The 25,477-nt window shown below is 44.8% G+C and overlaps 2 protein-coding genes across 2 annotated transcripts; both read right to left on the bottom strand.

The window, feature by feature from the left end:
* Positions 1–323: 323 nt before the first annotated feature.
* On the bottom strand, positions 324–22,000 carry LOC116942440 (uncharacterized). Its single transcript, XM_032954409.2, has 10 exons — positions 21,848–22,000; positions 16,108–16,281; positions 15,546–15,661; positions 11,683–11,835; positions 11,045–11,180; positions 9,689–9,876; positions 5,485–5,642; positions 4,292–4,449; positions 3,628–3,714; positions 324–1,461 (listed from the first exon to the last, which is right to left on the bottom strand). Exons 2-10 carry the CDS (start codon positions 16,260–16,262, stop codon positions 1,314–1,316), a joined length of 1,299 nt encoding a protein of 432 aa, XP_032810300.2. The 5' UTR covers positions 16,263–16,281; positions 21,848–22,000; the 3' UTR covers positions 324–1,313.
* Positions 22,001–22,619: 619 nt separating this feature from the next.
* LOC116941472 (cytochrome P450 2D11-like) lies at positions 22,620–25,240 on the bottom strand. The gene is made up of 2 exons (XM_032952585.2): positions 24,094–25,240; positions 22,620–23,485 (listed from the first exon to the last, which is right to left on the bottom strand). Exons 1-2 carry the CDS (start codon positions 24,378–24,380, stop codon positions 23,173–23,175), a joined length of 600 nt encoding a protein of 199 aa, XP_032808476.1. The 5' UTR covers positions 24,381–25,240; the 3' UTR covers positions 22,620–23,172.
* Positions 25,241–25,477: the final 237 nt, after the last annotated feature.

Here is a 25,477-nt window from a genome sequence, read left to right as displayed (position 1 = left end):
CGTACTGCGTCAATGCCGCTGGAATTGGATGCACCCAGAAGGCCGTTGGGTGGACGGGCTGTGTTTACATTTTTTTTTCTATTTCATGTGGAGGGAGATATGTGTGTTGAACTTATTTTGCACCGTGCGTAGCTAACCGTGCTAATGTGAGGTGTGGAAATGAAGGAGACATATTTGTATGCTTTTCTATTTTGCTATAGGTCACCAGATCACAACGGTGCATCAGTAAACACTTTAAGGTCTTATTAATATACTCTATTCAGTGCGGGTGTAACATTCCCCCCCCCAGGAATTTGATGAATTGTCACGACTCTGTATCACAATCCGATTCACAGTAATTTTATTATTATTATGACAGTAATGCCGCTAACATCACAAACATTTTACGAAATAAAAAAAAAATCTGTTAATTCATGTGTATTTAATATGAAAATAGATGGCTGATATTAGAAGCTGCCGAACATGTACTTTAGCAAAGGCAGGTGCCACTCATTAAACACTATTAAGGCATGTGGGTCTGCTGCCTCAAGTCAATAAAAACAATCACAGGACACTTTGAACGCTATGCATCACCAACCATACTCTTTGGTTCTTTCGGTAAAGTCACGTAGGTATAAAATACGTCACTTTACCGAAAGAACCAAAGAGTATGGATTCCTGCAGTCACAAAAGCTTCAAATCGAGATTTAATCACCAACCAGCTTATGGGCGAGTTCTTGCAAATATTTGTGTGCTTGTGCATATATCTGTCCATCCATGCTTTATCAGATGTTCTTGTGTGTTTTGTGTGTGTTGGTAATTGTGTGTGTGCATAATCGTGGGGAGTGGGAGTGTAGCGGTTAGTGTACTGCTCTAAGAACCCGACGACCACGAGTTCGATTCCTGCTCACGGCTAACACCAGTGACGATGATCTGAACCGATCCTGGACCTCCCCCTCGTCTGCCTTGCTGGTCTTCATAGGCGCTCACTAGCAGAACTTGCCCCAAAAAGTATGTTAAGGGTATATGGAGAATCTTTGTCTTTGTGCTTGTTGGTAATTGTGTGCAATATGTTCGTAATTGTGCATATGCGTGTATTGCACATGTTGCGTGCGTGCAATGTGCTACAACTAGGCCATGCCATATTTGGCAAATTTGGACCCTGAATCCATCAAGTTGTTTTCCATTTGCAGAACTTGAGCTGTGCCACCAACGTCGTACGTAATGAACGCGTCGAGTCGCATGTAAGTAACACAGCAGCAAGTGTACGTGTTAGTAATTGCATGTGTGTGTCTGTTTATTTGTAATTGTGTACACGTTTTCTGTGTGCTCCACTAGTTGCTCTTGTGCTTAGCCAATCGCCCAGGCTGCGGGCGTGGTGTAAATGCCGTGTGGAAAAATGCGAGCCCCATGGCACACACCATCCCCACGGCGTGAATGTACTCGTACTTGTTAGCGTATGGCTTCCCACACACAGCGTACCTGCATACATTACACAAAAGACAAAGGTCACCCATGTAGCTCTTAACACACTGTTGAGGCAAGGGCTTGTAAGAGAGCACCTATTAAACCGGTAGAGCGTATACGAAGGGATGGTGTCGGCCAGCACCACACCCGGCCACCTTTGTCTCCCCGGTTTTGTTGTTTACACAACACACCAGGGTACTAATTTAAGGCTGAGTCGATCTAGAGGAGGCCCAAGACCGATTCAGATATTTACCACTGATGTTGGTCGTAAGCGGGAAAATAGCTCGGTTCACCGGGTTCATAGAGCAGTGTGCCAACTACTGCGCTATCGCTCAAGATGCGTGACACACACACGGATCATACCTGCTAGCAGTGCTCTTCATAATTACACAATGCGCTAAACAAATAATGAGTACATGCACATGTATACCCTTTTTGTCGATCCACTGCAGGATGGGTGTCTCTCCACACCACACGAGTCACGAATGCCATGCGTAATTAATATATCGCTCGTGACTAAATTGCCCAAGTATCATAATTATCTGAAGCGCTGCTCGAGACGTAGTTGTTTCCAGTTCACATTTCTCCACAGCTCTTCACCATCCAGCGCAGCTTTACTTTCCCCTTCACGCAGTAACATGGACAACCTCTGGAAAAGCATCTTACAAGGCTGGCATGGCACAAAAGAGAAGTTGATGGTCTACCGGGTTCTACGAAACATCTTTTACCGCTTTTCCAATGTCCAAACGAGCCACACCGGGGCCATGCGGAGCCAGCCCGGTGTAGCTCAGGAGGCGACACATTGTGTTTAGGGTGCCACGGTGGCGAAATGTGAACTACCTTGCCTAGTATACAGGTCATACATTTATATTTACGCAATCTCACCCAAAAACCTCTATTATGGATATTGGTCACGAAAACCTTCGTATTAAACTGACCACCATGTGGAGGATACTTTTCTTCAAACAAGGAAATTGGAGAAACTCCGAATCAAGCGGATAAAGCTGATGTCTTCGCTGGCGTTTCTCACACAAGTGACGACATCACATTTATCCCTCTGTTTAAGACCGAAACAGGAGGATTTCTCCATAACTCTGGATGTAGCCTGAAGGTGCTGGTTGTAAATACTGGCGAAATGTCATACTCGAATTGTAGATGTTGTGGATTTACTCTCCAACACACCGGTGTGCTGATCTAGTAACGAATTGGCATGTTTTGTTTACGTGACAAACCTTACTAATTGGCTGTGTCTTGTGGTGGTGTGTTGAATGACACTGATGTTAACACGATCTAACCCAAAAACCACTATTATGGATAATACAGGTCGTGGGTTTGATTCTGACCCTGACGCCTGTATATTTGAAGTTTGCATGTTCTCCCTGTGGTCGCGTGGATTTTTCTCCGGGTCCTCTGGTTTTTCCCTCTGTATTTAGAAACGTGCGTTTCGAGCACTTAACTGCTATAAATTTCCACATGACAAACCACTTCGTTGAGCTATCATTTGTGGCCAGGTCGTTTCTGAAAAAGAGCTATATAGCTCAGTGGGCCTTACCTGTTAAAATAAAAAAATCGTTTATACTTTAGTTTTAAAACAAAAATAGTTTTATTTTATTTTATTATTTTTCCACTGCAGGACCCGAGCTGTGTTAATGACATCGCCCACAATGAATGAGTCGTGACGCATGTAGACAATGTGGTGGCAGGTGCAAATGTACTGACACAATGTATCACAACATGTATAAAGTCTGCCGCTGGCCCTGAGTCAGATTTAAATATTTTTTTTTCACCTGAAGACGATTGCTTGTGTTGCGATCGAAACGTCGTGATTTAGATTTTTGTAATTTTTTTCTATCTACGTGGCTTTACCGAAAAACCCAAACAATATGAATAGTAAATCACAGTTTGGTTCTGCCTTGGCTCAAATGTGCCCCAGGAAAATGGGTTATTAGAGTTCCCTTTGCTGATATCCACCAGAGCAAGTACTTACTTTCGGGTCAGTTGACTTACAAGAGGCCCACACCGAGTTTAAACCTTGTAGTCATCTGTAAACATGAGCATCAGGGAGACAAAGGTGGCTAGGCGTGGTCCTGGCCACACTACTGGCTTGTGTGCTGTGATGGTCTCACCATAAACAATCTAGAAGAATAAAGAGGGCATCACTATATTTGTGATTACACTTACCAGTGAGTAACTCCATTGCCGTCAGGGAGAGCTGTCACACTCTGCTGGGTCAGATTATGTGACTTGAGCAGCCAGTTACAATCCATACTGTAAATACATCGATGTGAATTAGATAAACAAATAACAGACAGCCACTACATTGCAGAGATACACTTAGTAGGGGTGTAACAATGCACTCATTCACTGATTAATATTATTACACTCATAATGTGCATTGAATTGTGTGTGTGTTAGAATCCTTATTACATCCGCAGTAATAATCAGGGCAGCCACTGAATTGGAACCATGAATATATGAAACAAACGATGAATGTGCTACCTGCTAGGCCATGTCACACTTAAGAGACACCAACAGCAATTCATACACAAATCATAGCATTTTTGAATCTGCGGTTTCCTCCCTGCTGCTTCTCATGGAATTTTTAAATACACAGCAGCGCACAAACAGTAGTAGGCTCAGTACTGAATCAGTAGGCAGTAGATGTGCTGATTTAATAGAATTATTGTTATAGTAGAACTCCTCTCATCCGTGATGAATAGGGGGGGGTGGGGAGGTCGACAAACTTCATGGATGCAATCTGTAATCCAAGCAATAACCACCGGTAGAAACCTTTAGCGAGTAGGAAACCCCACAAACTTCCACCGCGTGGCTGCGTCGTCTGCACCTGAAGTAGTCCTCGTCGTAGTCACTGGTGCACAGGTAGGCACGCTTGCTGAGCGCCTGTCCCAGCGGCGACATGACCACGACGTCCGGCGCAGTGCATGGGCCCAGCGGCTCGTGCAGCCCGATTGACAGCTGCGTTTGAGGAGTCGCAAAGTATGCCTACAACACAAATATCCCATGTGAGGCCTTTAGCATATACCCGTTTACGCAACCTGCACATTAATATATAGAATATTAATTGGTTAAAACTATTACCAGGCCGTCCCAATGAAATATATGGCCCTTTTTCAGAAGCAACCTGGCCCCAAATGATAGCTCAATGAAGTAGCTTATCATGTGGAAATGTATAGCAGCCAAAATACTCTAAACGCATGTTTCTAAATGTGGAGGGAAAAACCGGAGAAAAATTTACGCAACCACGATGAGAACATAGAAAAGATGATTAAATATTAACCATCCCACATTTGCTGTTGGCATAATCGTTATACACGTTCAATGGGAATGAACTGCAGGCAATGTTTGAAGAAGTTCCTAAAGGATGCAAAGTTGGACTCAAGATGAATAATATAAAATAAAAAATGTACGTGCAACAAATCACATATGTCTTTTGGAGGAGCACAGAAGGAAAACACAGCAGAATGTTTATACCTCGGGCAGTTATTGAAAGTGGACTGAAATCTAAATTATGAAATAGGCTGATGGGAGCAGGTTAGGGTGCTTTTGGAAAGTTGAACTTGATAAATCTGAAGCAACGTGCCATTCTACTTCTAGCTACTATGCAATGTTGGCACTAATAAAGAATATGGAACAAAAACGAAAAAAAACATGCAAAGAATTGTGGAGAGAAGCATTCTTGGAAGTCAAAAAGAGGAACGTGGATTAGAGAATGCACACAGGTTAAAGGCATACTTTGGCTGTCAATAAAAATCAAGTGGCAGGACAGGTAAAGGTACGATAAAGGGATGATGACCGGTGGGTGAGAATAACTATGGCGTGACAGGCAAAGGAAAGAACACGCCTGAAGGGAACGTCTGCTGCAGACATGCAAAGATTAAATCAGCTCTTGTGCAGGTGCAATGTTACACCCCAGGACCGTTAGAGGCGGCAACGGCTTTTGGAGGCCTTCACACAGCAGTGGATTCGTTGTGGTTGCGGTTGCAGGTGGAATTTTGCATGTGAGCTCACGGATCGCACCAGCAAGGTGTAAAAAATGAAGTGCAATAGCATGGCCCATGCAGTCTCGTGCGACAGCCAGCCCAGCAGCCAGTTCCCACCATTCCCTCTCTCGGCTCTGCTCCCTGCCCCCCTGTCTGCGTGACGTTCACCAATCCACACCATGAACACGTAGATGGCTGCAGGCAGACACACACGCGCACACACACGGGGTCGGTGAGTGACCCACACAATCAGCGCGAAGAAGGCTACACACAGGGACAAGTAAGTGACTCGCACCATCAGCGCAACTCTGATTAGCATCGTTGGCTACATACGGTGCGAAATAATTTCAACGTACATATCAGAATCTTTAGACTGGAGGAATCCGATGAGCTATGAAGGTCGTTTTCACATATATCCAGTAGGGGTGGGTCAGCAAGTTACAACAATAAGCCATAAAAATATCGGAGTGAAAAATAGAGAAAAGGTATACAAGTCATGAAAATAAATGATAGCATAGATTTGCAACACACCCCCATAGAATGAGTGACCATTACCATCAGAAAGTAGATCGCTACACATAGGGGATTAGTGGTGGGTGACACACCATAAGCACATAAATCACTACACTCACGCACACAGGGTTAGTGAGTGACCCACAACATCAGTGTGTAAAAGGCTACGCACACGGTCAGCGAGTGACCCTTACCATCAGCATGGAGACAGCTGCACACAGACACACATAGGGGCAGCGACACCTAGTGCACATGATTGAAGTGAATCGCAAAATGGCATAATTAAAGTGGGTGGTATGCATACGAATGTAAAATAAACCTTTTTTAGCTTTATCTACTGTTAGCGAGCACCAATTAAGACTGGTACACCAAAACCTTGCCCATCGCGGGTGTTACGTTCTTGAAAATAGCCGCAATCCGGGATCCGTGAACTCAAAGGCTAATGAGAAAACTCTATCTAGATTTGAAGTTTTCCTGACTGCAGGAATCCATACTCTTTGGTTCTTTCGGTAAAGTTACGTAGGTATAAAATAAATCAGGACGTTTCGGGCGCACACACAAGCGTCCGTCATCAGGTGGGACAATCACAGCAAGAAACAATTGCTGAAGTGGGCAAAAGGGCTGCTGTAACAAGAGGCTACATAAGTAAGAGAGGGGGGGAGGAGCCAGGGAGGAGAGATAGAGAGGGGGGGGGGGGGGTGTAGGAGGAGTGTAGTGCTGCTCACTAGAGGGAATGAGGAGCGAGGGAGCAAGAACAAAATGCCGGGGGGTGGGGGGGGGAGGAAAAAGTGAGCGGGGCTAGGAGTGGGAAGCTGAGGAAACCGGAAATGCGGATATGAAGGCAACACCATAACGCAGTTAGGGTTTTACCTGGTTAATAACATTCTTCCAATGATTGCTCAATTTGTATCCATCTTCTCGGTTGAAGTTATGTCTATGTTTATATATCTGGATGGCTTCAAGAACAAACCTTTGATAGTAGCTCGAAGGTTTGCAGAGCACCTTGGTCGAGGAAAAAACTATATCATGAGAGCCCACAGCGTTATAGCAATGGTCAGCCACGGTGGAGGTATTAGTTCTGCCGTGTTTCAGATCTGACTTGTGCTCGCGAACACGGTCCGAGACATGCTGTTTCGTTTCCCCAATGTAACAATCACCACATGTCAACTTAGTTTGTAGACTCCAGGATATTGCATGTCAGGAATGACATCCTTCACAGATGGGACTAGATCACGGATTTTGTGTACTGTACTGAATCGGACCTGGATCTTGTGTTTGTTCAAGATTTTGGAAATATTTTTGGTAACGCCTGCTATGTATGGTAACATGATGGTTTTGATTGGTATCTCAGGGGGTTGTTTCTCCCTGGTTGGAGACACAGCTTTGCAAGATGAATGGGTACTCGGACCGCATTATTCGCATAACATCCTTCCAATGATTGCTCAATTTGTATCCATCGATGGAGCAATCATTGGAAGGATGTTATTAACCAGGTAAAACCTTAACTGCTTTATAGTTTGCCTTCATATCCGCATCTCCTGTTTTTTCAGCCTTCTACCCCCCAGGCCCGCTCACTGCCCAGCCCCGGCATTGTGTCGTACTCGCGGTGCAAGTTGCAGCGTTTTTTGCGGCACAAGTTGCAGAGCTCCACTCCCCCTACCCGACATCCCCACCCTCTCTATCTCTCCTCCCTGGCTCCTCCCCCTTCTCTTGTCTTATATAGCCTCTTGTCACAAGCAGCTATTTTGCCCATTACAGCAATTTGTTTCTTGCTGTGGCTGTTCCACCTGATGATGGATGCTTGTGTTGCTTCTGAAACGTCGTGATTTAATTTATTTTATTTTATACCTACGTGACCTTACCGAAAGAACCAAAGAGTATGCTTTAAACTATTGTCATTGTAGTGCGTATTTAATGTGGCGCTGCACTCTGATGTTGTAGGAGAAAACATTTATTAAAAAAGTATTTTTAATTATTGTTGTCTATATTTATTTAAAGTTGCGCAATTTGATGTGACGTCACATTTCTCAACCCCCCCCCCCCTCGTCACACATCGTCACAAATGTCTGACCCCCCCCCCCCCACGCCAGGTGTGTGACGTCATTTATGGACGGCCCCTTATTTACTGTACGTAGGGGCCGTCCATAAATGACGTAACGCGATTTTGGCCGATTTTTGACCCCCCCTCCCCCCCTCGCCACACGGCGTCACAAAAAGTCAAACCCCCCTCAAATATGACATCACAAAGCTCTGCCCCCCCCCCCAAACCATATTTCCATTTTGAAAATAAACCATGCTTCAAATCACTTTAAACTATTGTCATTGTAGTGCGTATTTAATGTGGCGCTGCACTCGGATGTTGTAGGAGAAAATACGTATTGAAAAGGAGGTGTTGGAAAGCTGAAATTTAGCATAAAATTAACTTGAAATATTCAACGTCTAACTAAAATTGCAGATGTTCAGAATATTATATTGAAATTCTCTCATAATTATAAAATATTGAAAGTAATTATAAAAAAATACTTGAAACTTTGTAGCAGAACGAAGCGAAATGGAGAGTACAATTATAACAATCACATATTCATTCCACAGAATGAAAAGCCCTGGTAGAATCATTAGAATAAAAATGTTTAATAACAATAAAAAAATACAAAATGTATGCTTCTCCATTCTCCATGGAGAAGCAAAATGCTCCTTCATGGAATAAATAAAAGGTGACCTTAGTAAATTTAAATAAGCAAATAGTTAATAATGAAAATTGATCAAAATTAGTGTTCATATTCTTAGTTTTTTCGGTAAAGTCACGTTGAAGAGAAACAACAAAATAACAAAATATATATAAAACAATAAAAAATTCTCACGACGTTTCGACCATAACTGATGACCGTTTGAGTTATGGTCGAAACGTCGTGAGAATTTTTTATTGTTTTATATATATATTTTGTTATTTTGTTGTTTCTCTTCAACGTGACTTTACCGAAAAAACTAAGAATATGAATTACTGCAGTCACGAAAGCTTTAAATCAAAATTTAAAATTAGTGTTGTTATAACAATTCTATATTTATTTAAAGTTGCACTTTTTCACGTGACGTCACATTTCTCAAACTCCCCCCTCCCCCCCCTCGTCACACATCGTCACAAATGTCTGACCGCCCTCCTCCCCTAGGTGTGTGACGTCATTTATGGACGGCCCCGTACTTTTTTAAACACAATTATGTCGAGACCTTGTGGTCTCAGCCAACAGCCATCAGAGAAGTCTAAGCCTAGCCTAATGCACGGTAAACGAAAATTCGGTAGTGACTGCTTTCTGTTAACAATGAATATAAAATATTTTGTGATATTCATAAACAATTGGATACAGTATACGTTCGATTATTTTAATTATGGGTAGTGTTAGGGTAGATATTCGATGAAATGAAAGAATCATAGGAGGTGCAGAGTGTATGTACAGTGATATTGTGCAGGTAGCAATAGAAAACGAATGACAGCACGATACAATACTGAGATAAAGCGAACCTAGTAGTCGCGTAGGGGAGGCACAACTGTTCCTGGCTATGGGATTTTATCTTGATTTTGGGGGGGAAATTATTCAGTTTCCGACATATGGGAAAATTCGGGTTGCCGATCGTTCTCGTTATACTAATCCTTCCGTAACCCGGGGACTGCCTGTGTATATATATTTGGGGGCCCCATCATCCCCTCTGCAAATCCGGCCGTGTTCACAAACCTATGAGAGTGGCGACCAGGTTCTCTGTGTGGATCTCAAGGCTGTCGTGCAGTACGTGGTAGAGCAACATGAACTGCGTGGCCACCGCCACGGGGAAGGACAGGAAACCAGGGATGAGCACCGTCAGCACCTCGGCGATAAAACGACGCCCAACCTTGTCTCTGGAGGAGCTACCCGTGAGCAGCCACCTAGGGGAATGAAGAGGTGAGGAGGTGGGGAGGGATCAGATCAGAAACAGTTTTCGCATAGGCAAATATGAACTGAATAAAAAATTGGCAAAATAACACTGAACTGCAAGGCAGAGTATGTGGTGATTGATGGAGGTACACAGAGCCAGAGTGTGTGGTGGGTGATGGGGGTATACGGAGCCAGAGAGTATGGTGGGTGATGGGGGTACACAGAGCCAGTGTATGCTGGGTGATGGGGGTACACAGCGCAAGAGAGTATGGTGATTGATGGAGGTACACAGAGCCAGAGTGTATGGTGGGTGATGGGGGTATACAGAGCCAGAGAGTATGGTGGGTGATGGGGGTACACAGAGCCAGAGTGTATTGTGGGTGATGGGGGTACACAGAGCCAGAGAGTATGGTGGGTGATGGGGGTACACAGAGCCAGAGAGTATGGTGGGTTATGGGGGTACAAAGAGCAAGAGTGTATTGTGGGTGATGGGGGTACACAAAGCCAAAGTGTATGCTGGGTGATGGGGGTACACAGAGCCAGAGTGTATTGTGGGTGATGGAGGTACACAAAGCCAAAGTGTATGCTGGGTGATGGGGTACACAGAGCCAGAGTGTATTGTGGGTGATGGGGGTACACAGAGCAAGAGTGTATTGTGGGTGATGGGAGTACACAAAGCCAAAGTGTATGCTGGGTGATGGGGGTACACAGAGCCAGAGAGTATGGCGGGTGATGGGGTACACAGAGCCAGTGTATGGTGGGTGATGGGGGTACACAGAGCCAAAGTGTATGCTGGGTGATAGGGGTACACAGAGCCAGAGTGTATTGTGGGTGATGGGGGTACACAAAAACCAGATTGTATGGTGGGTGATGGGGGTACACAGAGCGAAAGATTATGATGGGTGATGGGAATACACAGCGCAAGAGAGTATGGTGCGTGATGAGAGTACACAGAGCTAGAGAGTATGCTGGGTGATGGGGGTACACAGAGCCAGAGAGTATGGTGGGTGATGGGGGTACACAGAGCCAGTGTATGCTGGGTGATGGGGTACACAGAGCCAGAGTGCACTGCGGGCGATGGGGTTACACAGAGCAAGAGCACAGGCACAACATAATAATGTATCGACAATGATATGTGTAAATGTGTGTGTGTGTGCAATCATGTGGATGTGTGTAGACCTTGAGGCATTGGTGAGCATCGTGAAGTTGAAGGAGAATGTCATGTGGAAAATGTAGGATGTCCACGGAACCCAGTAATGGCGGTCAAATATATTGGGGTCTGTATCATGCCATGTCCACCACAGCAGCTTGATGCCTGCATTGGAGAGAGTGAATCGACCAGACAAGTGAATCACTGAGATAAATCAACCCAGTGGCTCACCAATACAGTAACTCACCCGGGGCAGGTTAATCACTCGAGAGAATCACCCAGTGTCTCGTCCCACGAATGACCCAATCAACCAAGGAAAGTTGTGGATAGGCATAAAACATATCACTACCCCACAATGTGATGGCTTGTTATGATTCAGAGTAACAATTTCCGTGTATGATGTTCTGTCTCGCTTGTACGTCTGACCCGTACATTATTTTTTAGTCTGAATATAACATTTGCACACAGTTAGATTTTCACATACACTGTTTGATGCATTTATCGTGAGTATAATTCAAATCAGTGTTTAGTCGGGGGGGTATGAAGGGGATTGTGGTTAGAAGACAAGGATTGTTGGGAAGTAGATGATTTAGGGGAACACATTTTTTTGTATTCACGATGGGTTTGCATGACACCGGTAGTACGATTGGTATAAAAAAAAACTGACCCATGATATCGAGGGGTACGTCTATGAGCAAATTCCCCAGTGCCACGGCGAACGGCTGGGCCCACCACGGGAGACCCATGTGATTCACGGCTACATACGCATGGTAGATCATCATCGGGTAGATCACTATGATGTGTATTGGGAGTCTCTGTCCTGCAAACAAAGCAAAAAAACACGTAACACACGCAGAATTCCACTTTGAGTTCCAGTTAAACGCACACTGAAAAATGTAATACAAAGTACAGAAAACGCAAACAAGTTATTATGTGATGTGGTTCAAAGGGCTAATAATGTGTCAGGGCACTGAGCTAGCACCACCTAAACCCATGGATGGAACTAAATTTACCTGAAATTAAACTGCATTCTCGAGCCTAGTAAGTTGTTTGGTCACCAATTGAGGATAATTGGCATTCTAATAGTCACGAATTCATTTTTCACTTTGTTTGGATTACCCCATGTCTAAATATGTAAGAAATGTTTGACTGCCATGCGGAATATATTCTATGTAACATATCAAAACGTGTGTCCTGAATGTGCGTAAAAAAACTATTTACGGGAATTCATGAATAGATTCCGACAATGTCCCAGGGTCTTTCTCTGACACAAGGTATATCAAAAGGACAACTAGCATATTATTGGAAGACAAATCCCACAATAATTGTAGTCTCTCATCATAGTGCCCAGGCTTATCTAAAAAAAACCTTCAAAGACTACAAAACAACCTAGCACGCATCATCATTGGTCACGCTCATCCCCATCTCGACTCACTTGCCTGTCTCCGTGCCCTCAACTGGCTACCCATCGCCAGTAGGGTCATATACAAGATCGGCTGCTTCTGCCACCGTGCCTTCACATCTGCCTGCCCGCCGTTCCTTTCTTCATTATTGACAACTTGCAGCTCAGCACACGACAGATGCCTGCGCAGCGTGACTCACGACCTCCTCTTGATACCAAGATCCAGGATGGTCATGTCTATGCGCCGCTTCTCGGTGGCAGCCCCAACAGTCTGGAACGCAATCCCACTGCACATTCGCAGCATCACCTCAATTGCCTCCTTCAAGAGACACTTAAAAAACTCGCCTCTATAACCACGCTTTCCAGCGACTCTGAGCTTGGCTCCGCGCCTCTGAGTTGCGGCCGTTACGTCCGCAAACTTGCACGCGTTATAAATTGCATTATTATACAAGCTGAAATTAAGTCAACTCGGAATGCTAGGACGAGTGAGAAGATAAGAAAGACTACATCAGAATAAAGGTGTTACATATGGAATCACCAGGGCAAATGCCCAGAAATACGTGTGAGTCATGATCCAGGATATGCAGGACAGTGCAGTGCGTTTAGAGATGGCTCAAGACATAATTTAGTGGAGAAAGCTAACAGCAAGACCTCTCAAAAGTGGGGAAAATGTCTATGAACATGAATATCTGTCCTTATAAAAAATATACATTTAAACCTGTTCTTAGGATTATAGTTATAAGGGGACAATCAAACATTATGAGTATTGCACCCTTCACAATACATCAATGTTCACAGATCACTTAACACGTGAACACATTAAAAAGTATATAAAATGACACCAATAAAAATGTATATTACACAACGCAAAAAACAACTGATTATCAACCCACTCCACGAGCGAGTAAACAGGCCCCATAAACTGACCCGTCAAATAGTGGTGCCAAGCTGAGAGAGACAGATCCAACCCATAGGGATTTGTGACAGATTGAAGAGATTGAGTCTTCAGCAACCGTTTAAATGTGCACAGACTACCAGCTTCCCTCATGTCAATGGGGAGGTCGTTCCACCACCTGGGAGCCAGACAACGGAATGAGCGCCCTCCTAAGGCAACACATCTAAGCCGAGGAGCCACAAGAAGGCTCTGTGCACTGGAACTAAGACATCTGGTAGCTACATATCTCTCCAAACGATCAGAGAGATAAACAGGACCTTGCATATTAAAAAAAAGCAGGATCTTAAATGTGATCCGCAAGTAGACCGGCAACCAGTGTAGTCTCTCAATGCAGGAGAAATGTGCTCCCACTGGTCATTATTTGTAAAAATAAATCTGGCGACTGTATTCTGTATGAGCTGGGAGACTATTAATGTGCGTGGTAAGCCAGCATACAATGAGTTACAGTAATCAAGCCTAGACGTTATAAATACACTGACACAGAATGTCTGAAATTTGTTTCTTTAAAAAGAATATAATTATTATGAATAGGTGTACTCTAGAGGTAGTGACTTATGTCAATAATCCCTATTTCCAAGCCAGCTTAGCAGCATTCTGCCAGTTCTCAACTTATGAACGGGTACTGTTCCTGACAGCCGTCCGTAAGTCGAATCTTTCGCAAGTCGGAAATCAAAAATGTACTGTATTGAAATGCCAATACGGTCAATGTGTTACAGTTCAATAAAAAATGGAAGCATTGTTAAACTCAAAAATAAGAATAATTTTTGTACATTTGCATGTTATGCTGTGATGTTGCCTATTAAATAAACCAAAATAAAGTAACATGAAAAAAACACGTTTTATTTTCACTTACCTTAAGTTCCAATGCTGGCTGGCTTACTTATTAGAAGGGGTCTAAATGAGTCCCCACAATTGTACACGAACACACACGGGGGTATGCGCACGCATTCACACAACTACGATTCCCCGTATAGCCTTTACAGACTGTTGGGGCAAGTGCTATTAGCGAGCACTTGTGAAGACCGGCACGGCACACGAAGGGGGGGGGGGGTGGCCAGCACCACGTGCAGCCGCCTAGACTCGATGTTTAGTGGCAATGTTTACACACCGCATAATGTACTCATTTGAGGCTAAGTCGACCTAGGGGAGGCTCAGGACCCATTCAGTGAATCGTTACTAGTTATTACATGAGCAAAAAAATTAACTCAGATTCCCGGGTTCGTAGCACAGCACGCCAAACATTGCACTACTGCTGCCCACACACGGGCATGCGCACAAGCACACGCGCACGCATATACGCAAAACAACAACCGCCATTCGCCACAAAGTGGCAGTGACGTCTCCAGTGTTTGTGCCAGGCAATGTGCGAATTGAGGCCACGTGAAGTGTCGAAGGCTCGCTGGTAGGAGGCTCCTTCGCCCTCTGCTGTTGTTGGAGGGCGACTGCCTCCAACCTGCCAGGAGCCTTCATGAGCCTCCTCCACCGAGGCCGATCTTGACATCGCTCATACTAGTTATCGGCAGGGCCACTCAGCTCCATATCTTTCTGTGCCACATCAGTCAATCTCTTCTCTAGCCTGTGCTATGCCCGTTTACCCCCTCTATTCAGTACAAAAAAGTGGTTTTGACATGCAGTGACTGGCATGCGGGCTACATGCCCCAGCCAACGCAGGCTTGCCTGCCGGAGGAGCTCGCCGATGGGACTGTGTCCAGATCACACTCACTTTCACAAACACAATTACTTTCATGCACATACACACATATACATGCAAACTAAATAGTTCCATGGTTAGGATCGCAAGTGTGAGTTCGCTAGTCAGACGGTTAAAAAATAAATATCTTATGGAAGCTCGTTCGTAAGTGCCGATGTTCGTAAGTCGAGTGTTCGTAAGTCAAAGACTGCCTGAAATGAGAAATTATTCCGTGAGCAATCGGGTTATTAGACATCAGTGGAGTATCTCCATATGGATCACCTTGTATTACACCATACATACTGATAGTGTTAGAAGACAGAGGCGGTATTGCCATAAACATGCTGTTGGGCCAATGTTGGCCCAACGTTGGCATGTGGTTGGAACGGTTGGACCATCATTAGCCTACTGTTGGTCCAACGATGGGATGTGGATTGTGGAGGTTGATGCTGCTGGCTTCACATTGCGGACTGTACGAGATACCTAGGAGCATCGTGGAACTCTGCGCATGCCAGAAGTTGTCGATGTTTGGCAGAAAGTAGCTGACGGACTCGACGATGAGGCCATGCAGAATTGTACCCACCCACATGTACCGCCACCTTCACACGCACACAGAAGCACACCCTTCAGAATAACATATGGATTTGCTGCCACACTTGTTCCTCGTTTGTTCTGGAATGCAGTCGAGTTAAAACTCTTCAATCCCACTAAGGTGTTCCGGCTTGTTCCAACCCAGATTTGAAAAACAGTTGGCCATGTGCGTTGGCATCACGGTCCGATTGTTGCAAACCTGAACAATTACCCGCAAATTACTTAATTGGATAAGAACCACGTACCAACATCTTCATTCACAAAATAACATATTGCCTTCATGATAACCTCAATGGATAAACATTTTCAGGATTTAATCAACGCTTGCTTTGAAGGCACTTAAAGGCCCACCAGTTTCGCCTGGCTCCGGTCATCTACGTCTGTGAAAAATGGCGCATGTTACAAATGACATTATTCTCATCGATTATTCCGGAGTTGAGTGCGCAAACCTCACCGCCCGCCCTTGCGGATTGCATGCACAGCACTCGCTGCCGCCACCAAAAGGATGGTGACCTCACTGAGGAGGAATGTCGGGTGCAGGTCCCAGATTTCCCGCGGGTCCCGGAACGTCACCAACCAGCTGCTCGACGGCGACGGGGAAAGCGCCATCCTATAAAGCCCGTAACGTCTGACTCACACACAGGCACACACACCACAGTGCATGCAGTATTTCGCTCGTTATTCTCGAGGGATACGTTCTGGAGATTTGCGTGAAAAGTTAATTTTGTGGATAATGATATTGGCCTACGAAAGGCTTTTTAATGGATTATCTTAAATAAAAGCATAAATAATCTATTACATATATTAACATTATCATAATAACACATCTCTTCATCTCACAGATTTATCACTCGTCACTTAATCTCTAATCACTTAATCTCTCGTCATTTTTTCCTCGTCACTTTCTATCCTGCTCTCTCTCGATGCAGTCGAGTAGAGTTCCAGATGAGATTCGCGGACAGCCAAAATCGCGGGCAGCGAGTTCGTGAATAACGAGGGGATAACTGTACACTTAGCTCATGGACATCCTAATCAGCAGCAGCACTTATGACCAAGGCAATGATTTTGTCACGGGATTTTTTAGTAAAACTCAGAGCCAAGTTTTGGGGGAAAACAAACGAAGAATTAACTGAAAGGTCACAAATTAAGGTGGAGTGGTGCCCCAAATATTATGTTGGACCATGACGCTGGTATACAATTGCCTACTCGTTTTGAATGTCGGGGAATCTTTAACATCCACTCTGAAGCAGATGGCACATACAGCATTTAAGATCCTGGGTTTAAATACAGGCAGCCACCCATGATATAAGCATGTGAGAGAGATTTTCACAGTTTAAGCCTGGTTGTCAATTATAACTGACAGAAATCAACCGGAATGTGTCTGATCTCGTCAGATCTTGGAATCGTAACAGGTTTTAAGTCTGGAGAGTGTTTGGATGGGTGATCACCATCAGCGTATAACATTATCTTATAGTCTGATGCAAGGCTAGGTTGTCTGCAGAGGGCAGTGCAGCAACAAGTAATTGGTGTACTATATTATACTCCAATGTCTATGCTCCCTGTCTTCACCAACCTGCAATGACCAGCACTGAAGTATGGTCAAGTAACCCCCATGAGCTTCACGGCATAAGGAGGCCCTTATTTTGAAAGTTAGCTGACAGAAAGTGTTGCAGAGTTGGGAATTGGTTCAATAAAACAGTTTTGTCAAACTTCTGCCCTGTCGCTTGTGATGTTTTATTATTTGTTCTAATTTTTAGTTTTGTTCAAACCATTAGCCTAAATGTAACATAATTTACATGTGCAATTTGATGCATGAAACGTGAGTATACGAATATATTTAATATCCATTCATCATCATCAGATATGCTGAAATGGTAGCTGTAACATCTAATGACAATTAACTACAGGAAACGTCAGAACATTATAAAAAGGCTACACATTTTGACTCAATATAGATTAATAAATATTGGGGTAAACAATAACGTACAACAATATTAACTGAATTGTAGATATAACACATACGCTTTCATTACCAATATTATGATTCATAATTGATGTTTGGGTCAGATTGTGCGTGTAAAATTCGTGTCATATACCCTACTCCACCCAAATACAAACAATAAAGCTGTCATGTAAACAAATGTGCCAATATATTACTGCTTCAGCGCACCAATATTTTGGAGAGAAATAAAAAACATTGAATAATTTAGTATGACTTTTTATGATGGTCACAACCAACATAATTGTGATCCTGCAGGGCATCTCAGAAGATGATCCATGATTTCCTTCTCCTGACAAGCACATCCATGATTCCATGAGAGTTGCATCTGCCGAAACCCACTCTCAGTCTGTTTAGGCTTCGCCATGTGAGCAATTTGCAATTGGAGCCAGATGCGAGCTCTTTTGTCGCTTGATTTTCCCATTATTTTTGCCAGAGGGAAGTTCTGGCAGATGTGGTCAGTGGTACAGTGGGGCACAAGAAGCTGTTCCTCGATGAGAGACGACGGTGTGCTGGCTGATGGCCATGTAGCGGATGGCGGATGTCTCACTCTAGGACTTGCCGGTCGTGGTCACCTGCTACTCTCCTCCTGATGTTAGGGGCGCTATGCCAGATAGTGCATATAGGCAGGAAACAGTGATGGCTCTCAGGCAAACTGTTATGATTCTGCACATATCATTTAGGGTGGTGTCGACATGTTTACTGCGGGTGAAGCATCCCTAGGTGAAGCATGCATATTCAACCACAGATAAACAAAGTGCTAAGGCGGTGGTGCGTAGAGTGGATGGATGTGCCCCCCATATTGAGTTTGAGAACTATTCGGAGATCCATCTTCTTTGGTTCTTTTGGTAAAGTCACGTAGAATGAGAATAAAATAATAAATTTATAAAATAAAATAACACAATAATATTATTTTATTTGATCAATTTATTATTTTATTCTCATTCTACGTGACTTTACTGAAAGAACCAAAGAAGATTAATCATTGCAGTCACGAAAGCTTTAAATCGAAATTTATTCGGAGATTGTTGTTTCGTCTGTTGGCCTTGGCTTTGGCATTTAAAGCAGCAAACAAACGTGCCAATTTATTACTGAAGCAGCAAAAAATTGGCACGTTAGTTTGCAAGACAGATTTATTAATTCGCTGTATTGGGTGGAGGATGGTGTACGACACTCATTTTACTCACACAATCTGACCCACAAATCTATTAGAACTGAACTGTATCGCACATTCTGTTTATGAGTACATTATTGCTTCACTGGGTAAAGTCCACACACGCATATATATGGCTTGTTATCTACAGCAAGTTGTTGTTGTGGGCATGATAGCCGTTGTGTGCAAGTCCTTGGTCCTCTGCAGGCTTGCAAGGCCAACCAAAGCTCAATCACCTAATGTAACCCAATTTACGATGCAGGTTTAAAAAAAAAATTCGAATTGCACTTTAAACAGCCAGTTCACTTTAAACAGCCAGGCCCTCATCCAGCAATTAATCACCGTAATCCCCATGTGGACTGACATGCCGTATGCCAATCCACTGCTGGATGAAGGCCTCCCCCACACGGTGTGGGTCATATAGGATATTTAATTATACATTGCCGCACTGGTGAGTTGGTGAAGGCAGGGAGCAAAGTAGTGGGAGTGTAGTACAGCGCAACAATTAATTTTTCTGCAACAGACACTGCCCCTGAAAATCGAGAAAATAATGAGTATCGAGCAGTTAGTGGTGAACTGGATGCCTGTGCGTGTGTGATTATCTCATCCCGTGTCCCTCCGCACATTGTCTACTCGTCGCTCTTCATGCCCCTCTCCCATGTTCTTTATTGTCCTTATCACGCTAATTTCGAGAGACGATGGGGGAAAATACTTGCACTGAAAAAAAAATCAGTTTGTTACGTGACCTTTGTATTACACCGTTTAAAATATATCTATGAAATGGCTCCTAGTCATTGTTGCCACTTAGTTGAGGTACCATTTGTGGTCAGGTCGCTTGTGAAAAACAGCTATACAACTGAGTGCGCCTTACCTGGCAAAATGAAAAGTTTAGTTTAGCTTAAACAATGGCCCTTGCGTGGCATGATGTTGCCGTGTTTGCAATCGTTAGCAGAAGTGGCTTTGCAAACCAGAGGGCGGCCCTGCTCGATTTTAATTGAAATGGCTGGGCACGGCAGTTGAAACAATAGCCACGTTTATTAACCCCCCCTCACCGTAAGGTTACGGTGACCCACAAGGGTTACGGTGACCCACAAGGGTTACGGTGACCCACAGGGGTTATGGTGACCCACAGGGGTTACTGTGACCCACAGGGGTTACTGTGACCCACAGGGGTTAAGGTGACCCACAGGGGTTACGGTGACCCACAAGGGTTACGGTGACCCACAGGGGTTACTGTGACCCACAGGGGTTAGGGTGACCCACAGGGGTTACGGTGACCCACAAGGGTTACGGTGACCCACAGGGGTTACAGTGACCCACAATGGTTACGGTGACTCACAGAGGTTATGGTGACCCACAGGGGTTACGGTGACCCACAGGGGTTACGGTGACCCACAAGGATTACGGTGACCCACAGGGGTTACAGTGACCCACAATGGTTATGGTGACCCACAGGGGTTACGGTGACCCACAGGGGTTACTGTGACCCACAGGGGTTAGGGTGACCCACAGGGGTTACGGTGACCCACAGGGGTTACGGTGACCCACAGGGATTACGGCGACCTCGATACGCTCACTGGAAGGGAGTTTCGCAACATTTGTGCGATCCACCAATCCTCGCCCTCCGCAGTGCTGGATTGCGGGCGTGCGTAGCCACGGCTCCCCCTGGCGTCGCTGGGTGAACAGAGGCATCCATAATCCATACTCTTTGGTTCTGTCGGTAAAGCCGCGTAGGTATAATATAAAATAAATCACGACGTTTCGGGCGCAACACAAGCGTCCATCATCAGGTGGGAAAAGCACGGTCTGCTGCTGACGCAGTCTGTTTTAAATGATGGACGCTTGTGTTGCGCCCGAAACGTCGTGATTTATTTTATATTATACCTTACGCGACTTTACCGAAAGAACCAAAGAGTATGGATCGCTGCAGTCACGAAAGCTCCAAATAAAGATCCATAATACAGCTTGTTTGTATTCTTAACAGAGGCAGTGCGGAGAGGGTGGATAAAAACAAACGCGTCCGTTGTTTCAACTGTGAATGTCGGGTCTCTCTTTCTGCCCCTCTCCGCGACTCTCTCTCTCTCACTGCCCGAGTTGGTCCCCATCTCTGTAACTCTCGCGCTCTCTTGGCGTTTATTTTCATTTGTGTTGCTGGTGACTTTGTGTATTTCATATCGAAATCGCCTCCAGTGCTGTTGCTGCTGACGGCAATAAAAGTTGTTTAAAAGTCAAAGGTCTCAGGTGACGGTATATGCGTGCCTGTGTCTATGCCTCGCCATGTCTCTCTGTGCGTGCATGCACGTTTCTCGTTTGGCCTCTCTGGCTGTCTGTATTTACTGCATCTTAACCCACGTATCCTTTGTTCTCGACACGTAGAAACTCCTTTCGAAAACTGTACGTGGCCAAACCGTGTTGTCTCTCTATCCCACGCTGATGTATATCTCTTGTCACTGCGCAGTATTTGCGGCTCGTTTAATCTCCCTGTCTCCACGCTGCGCTTGTTTCACGGGCTCCTGACGACTGCAAGTTTCTCTCTCTGTCTCTCTCTCTCTCTCTGCCCGTGTATTCGATTAAAAATTGTCCCCGCCTCTGTGACCTCTCTTCTCGGTAGCCCTGCGTGAACCCATCTCCCTGCCTCCGCAAGGCTCCAATGTCCACGCGCGCAACACACCGCCAACGTCGTTGACCCCCAACCCGCCCGCCCGCTCACCCACCATGTAAACTTTATTTATAATTACAAGGCAGGTCCCATCGTAGCGGCGTCACTCCACCACGACCGCGCACAATCAACGCGTAACCGATACGTGGACTGTGACATCTTTCTGGATGAATGCAAAGGCGCGCGCGCTTAATCCCGCGACCAATTGACTATGTTACGGACAAGAGGGGGCTGGCTGTACCACGCTTGTGTCGTCGTTTGCACTGTTACAAGCCAGCAGCTGGCTGGGCTCAACGTGTCAGCGTTTTAGCACCGTTAACATTTGCAACAGCGGAACTTACTTTTTAAATGTTCTTTTAGAAACGCATACAAGTAGCGCTTACCTGTTGCAGCGCTCACGTTATCGCTTGCCGGGAGAGAGCGAGAGGCTTTCCAGTTCTCCGTCTCGCCCTCGCGAGCCCCGCACGATGGCAAAGCACGAAACGGGCCCCCGCCGCCTTAGGGGCCGTCCATAAATGACGTCACGCGATTTTGAACGATTTTTTGACCCCCCCCCCCCCTTCGTCACACAGCGCCACACAAAGTCAGACCCCCCCCCTCAAATATGACGTCACAAAGCTCTGACCCAACCCCCCCCCCCAAAAAAAAAATTAAACATGCTTCAAATCGCTTTAAACTATTGTCATTGTAGCGCGTATTTAATGTGGCGCTGCACTCTGATGTTGTAGGAGAACACATTTATGAAAAAGTCTATTTCATTAAGTAGAACGTGTTGTCTATATTTATTTAGAGTTGCGCATTTTGATGTGACGTCACATTTCTCATCCCCCCTCCCCCCATCGTCACACATCGTCAGAAATGTCTGACCCCCCCCCCTCCCAGGTGCGTGACGTCATCTATGGACAGGCCCCTTAGCTGACGCGAGTCCAGAAGGATGTGCGAGCAGTAGCAGCAGGAGGAGAGACGATGAGATCAAAGGGCGTGCAACGATGGCGCGAGTGAAAAGGTCCATGGACTGCATTGAAGACGGGACGAGTGCAGCACCCAGCACCCACTCCCAAGACTCCCCCCCCCCCACCACCACCACAAAGTAATAATAAAAACAATTGGTAAAAAAGACACGTTTTTCAATGCACACACTTTTTTTATTCGCAGTCTAAAGTTGAAAATCAATAGTTTTCACCCCAGAAATTAATACAATTTGACGTGCTGAATACAAGTGGGTGGATTGCATCTAGCATTAATAAAGAATATATATCCACGGTGTTGGTGAGCATAAAAAGACACAAAGACGTAATGGTGCACTACTTTGCTGACAAGCCTATTGATCCTATCAGCAAAACAACTACTTGTAGACTGAATACTATAGATGTCGATAACATTTGTCAGTCCGTAAGAGAAAATTTAATGAAATTACAATGACGACATACGGGTGTCCCGAGTGAAATCGCAATGCCGTGGGCATGGTCGCAGTTGCTCGGGGTAACGTCATTACAGGTGAGCCCGACTCAACGACGGCTCAGCTTGTGACCTCCCGCTTTTCCGACCGACCTTATAGTAAGACCTCCACAGTAACGACCAAAACTTGTACTCACGATCGCCTAATGACTGCTACCAACGCCGAATCGAATTGATGTTTTAAGTGAAGGTGAGACGTTCATTACATTTCAAAGGTGGAATTATTAGTGAATTTTCCCAGTGGTTTTCATCATACAGAGCAGACGTTAGGTTTACTATTACATGGAGAAAAAGTAGTCGGAACTGCACATCTTGTAGTGCGTATAATCCCAAGTGGGCAAATGTTACCAAAGCGTTGTATCTCATGGATCATGGCGTCCACATAAGGCAAGCTGCGTCTGTCCCCCATACGTGGCAGTTGCTCCGATCCCACAACTCTCTCAATCTCATAACATCGGGTTTGAATGTCAGGGTGCATCACCATGAAAAGGAGCCCCCAGCATGAAGTGGTGGACGTGGTCCCAATTCCATCAGTGAAAAGCTCTGACACTATTAGGGTGAGTCTTCTCTAAAAATCTGCTATTAGGATTGTCCTCCGTAGCTATCTGAGCCAGATAGGAGTCAATCAGGCCTCTAGAGTTGTATTGCTCTCTTGTGGCACGGTGCTCAGATACTATATCTTCGATCAAGTGTTTTGCCCAGACATGGGTAAAGTACGGCCCCTGAGCCGTATACGGCCCGTTGGGCTTTTTAATCCGGCCTGCCGAACTTGTCCAAATATTATTATTAAATTAAATTTTACCTTTCTCCTGTAATGCCTCCACTTCCCCATTAGATGGCGCACTTTGACCATCCATCTGTTCCTGGCCCGGCCCCTCTGTCAAATTTTTGAACCCATTGTGGCCCGCGAGTCAAAACATTTGCCCACCCCTGGTTTAGCCTTTGCTTGAATATGGATTACTTGGTGCCATGGCTTAAGCAAACCTTAGCAGAAATGGGAACACATCGCACAATGTTGCCAGTGGTCCGGTTTGTAAGTGCATGACCTGCATGCACCAGGAGGTGTATGAGAGGTCTGAAACACTCATCGCTATCATCACAACGGATCCTATTCAGGAGCGAGCAAATAACGTCGCCCACTGCATTGTTTCAATTAAATTGAGAGTCAAACGCTGAGGTTTCCGGTCTGAAAGTCTCTATTTGGTACCTTGCTTCCGTCAAGATTTTGTCAGCTATTGTTGCCTTCCCGAAGCCAAAATGACACAATGTTGACAAAGCAAATCTGCGCTGCTGCTTCCATGAGTCTCCGTAGGGTGCTAATGAAATACCAACTTTGTGAGTGACTTTAGTAAAAAGAGGAGTTATTGGTAGGTCAGAAAACTGATGACTTCTATTCACCAGCACTTCTTTGACTGCCTGGTAGCCGCTCACCAATACAACAGGCGTACTCCCCAACATTATAGTACACACTTATTTTTTTGGCCAATTCTTGCATGGAAATCTGCGGTTTCTTGCAACTAAAGGCAGTGATGTTCCCCAGCAGTGGTAATGGCTTAGGACCAGGAGGGAAGCCCACTGGGCAGATTGTTGCCACCACCACTTGCAGGACAACCTGTACGGTTAAAACACCATACAGATCACGGCCAGGCTGATTAGCACTTAACTCGTTATCAAGGATCTCCATTCTGGCGAAGTTGCGATGGCATCAGCCAGCTGCCCTATCTTGTCCTGTGTGGTAGGGCAGGCAGCAGAGTGAACGTACAGCTCAAGTAGTAAGGTGCACCAAAAATTATCTGCATACACAGACACATGCATAGTCTTTTTAATGAGGACACTACACTAAGAATGAATTACCTTTATATGCTAACGGTTTACCAACCTTATTCTACCTGCATAGTTCAGACACTTAGCAGTTGGGGAATCCATTTAGATAGATATCATAACTTTAATAGAGCTGACATTTTCTTTGGTTCTTTCGGTAAAGTCACGTAGAATGAGAATAAAATAATAAATTGATAAAATACACAGCTTAAAAGTCGCGATCTGAGCGTGGCTGTATTCGCTCCAGCGCTTTCCTCCAGACAGTCTCGTCACTTCACCTGATGAAGGCCGCTTGTGTTGTGGCCGAAACGTCGTGAGAATTTTATTGTTAGTTTATTTTATCAATTTATTATTTTATTCTCATTCTACGTGACTTTACCGAAAGAACCAAAGAAGATGAATCCTTGCAGTCACGAAAACTTTAAATCAAAATTTAGAGCTGACATTGTTAAATAAAGTATGGCTTGGAAGCATACTATTAAAAAATTAGTTGACAAAAAAAAACTATAATCTTTATAACAGTATTAAGCTTTAGACAATTTATCCGGTGTGAGCTCGCCTGTGATTAATCACACATATAATTGTGCACCGTTGGTTGCTACATAGAGCCAGGTGTGTTTATTACTATTATTTAAGAGAAGGCAATGGTGATCAGGGATTGAACCCAGAGACCCCACGTGCACAGTCGAGTGCAGGGCATGCTCCCAATTTAGATTTGGGCCGACTCCTTGCTG

Source organism: Petromyzon marinus, chromosome 1, assembly GCF_048934315.1.
Source record: "Petromyzon marinus isolate PM22_M1 ecotype Great Lakes invasive population chromosome 1, UKy_Petmar_22M1.pri1.0, whole genome shotgun sequence".
Lineage (NCBI taxonomy): Eukaryota > Metazoa > Chordata > Hyperoartia > Petromyzontiformes > Petromyzontidae > Petromyzon > Petromyzon marinus.
This window is presented reverse-complemented; position numbering and strand designations above follow the sequence as displayed.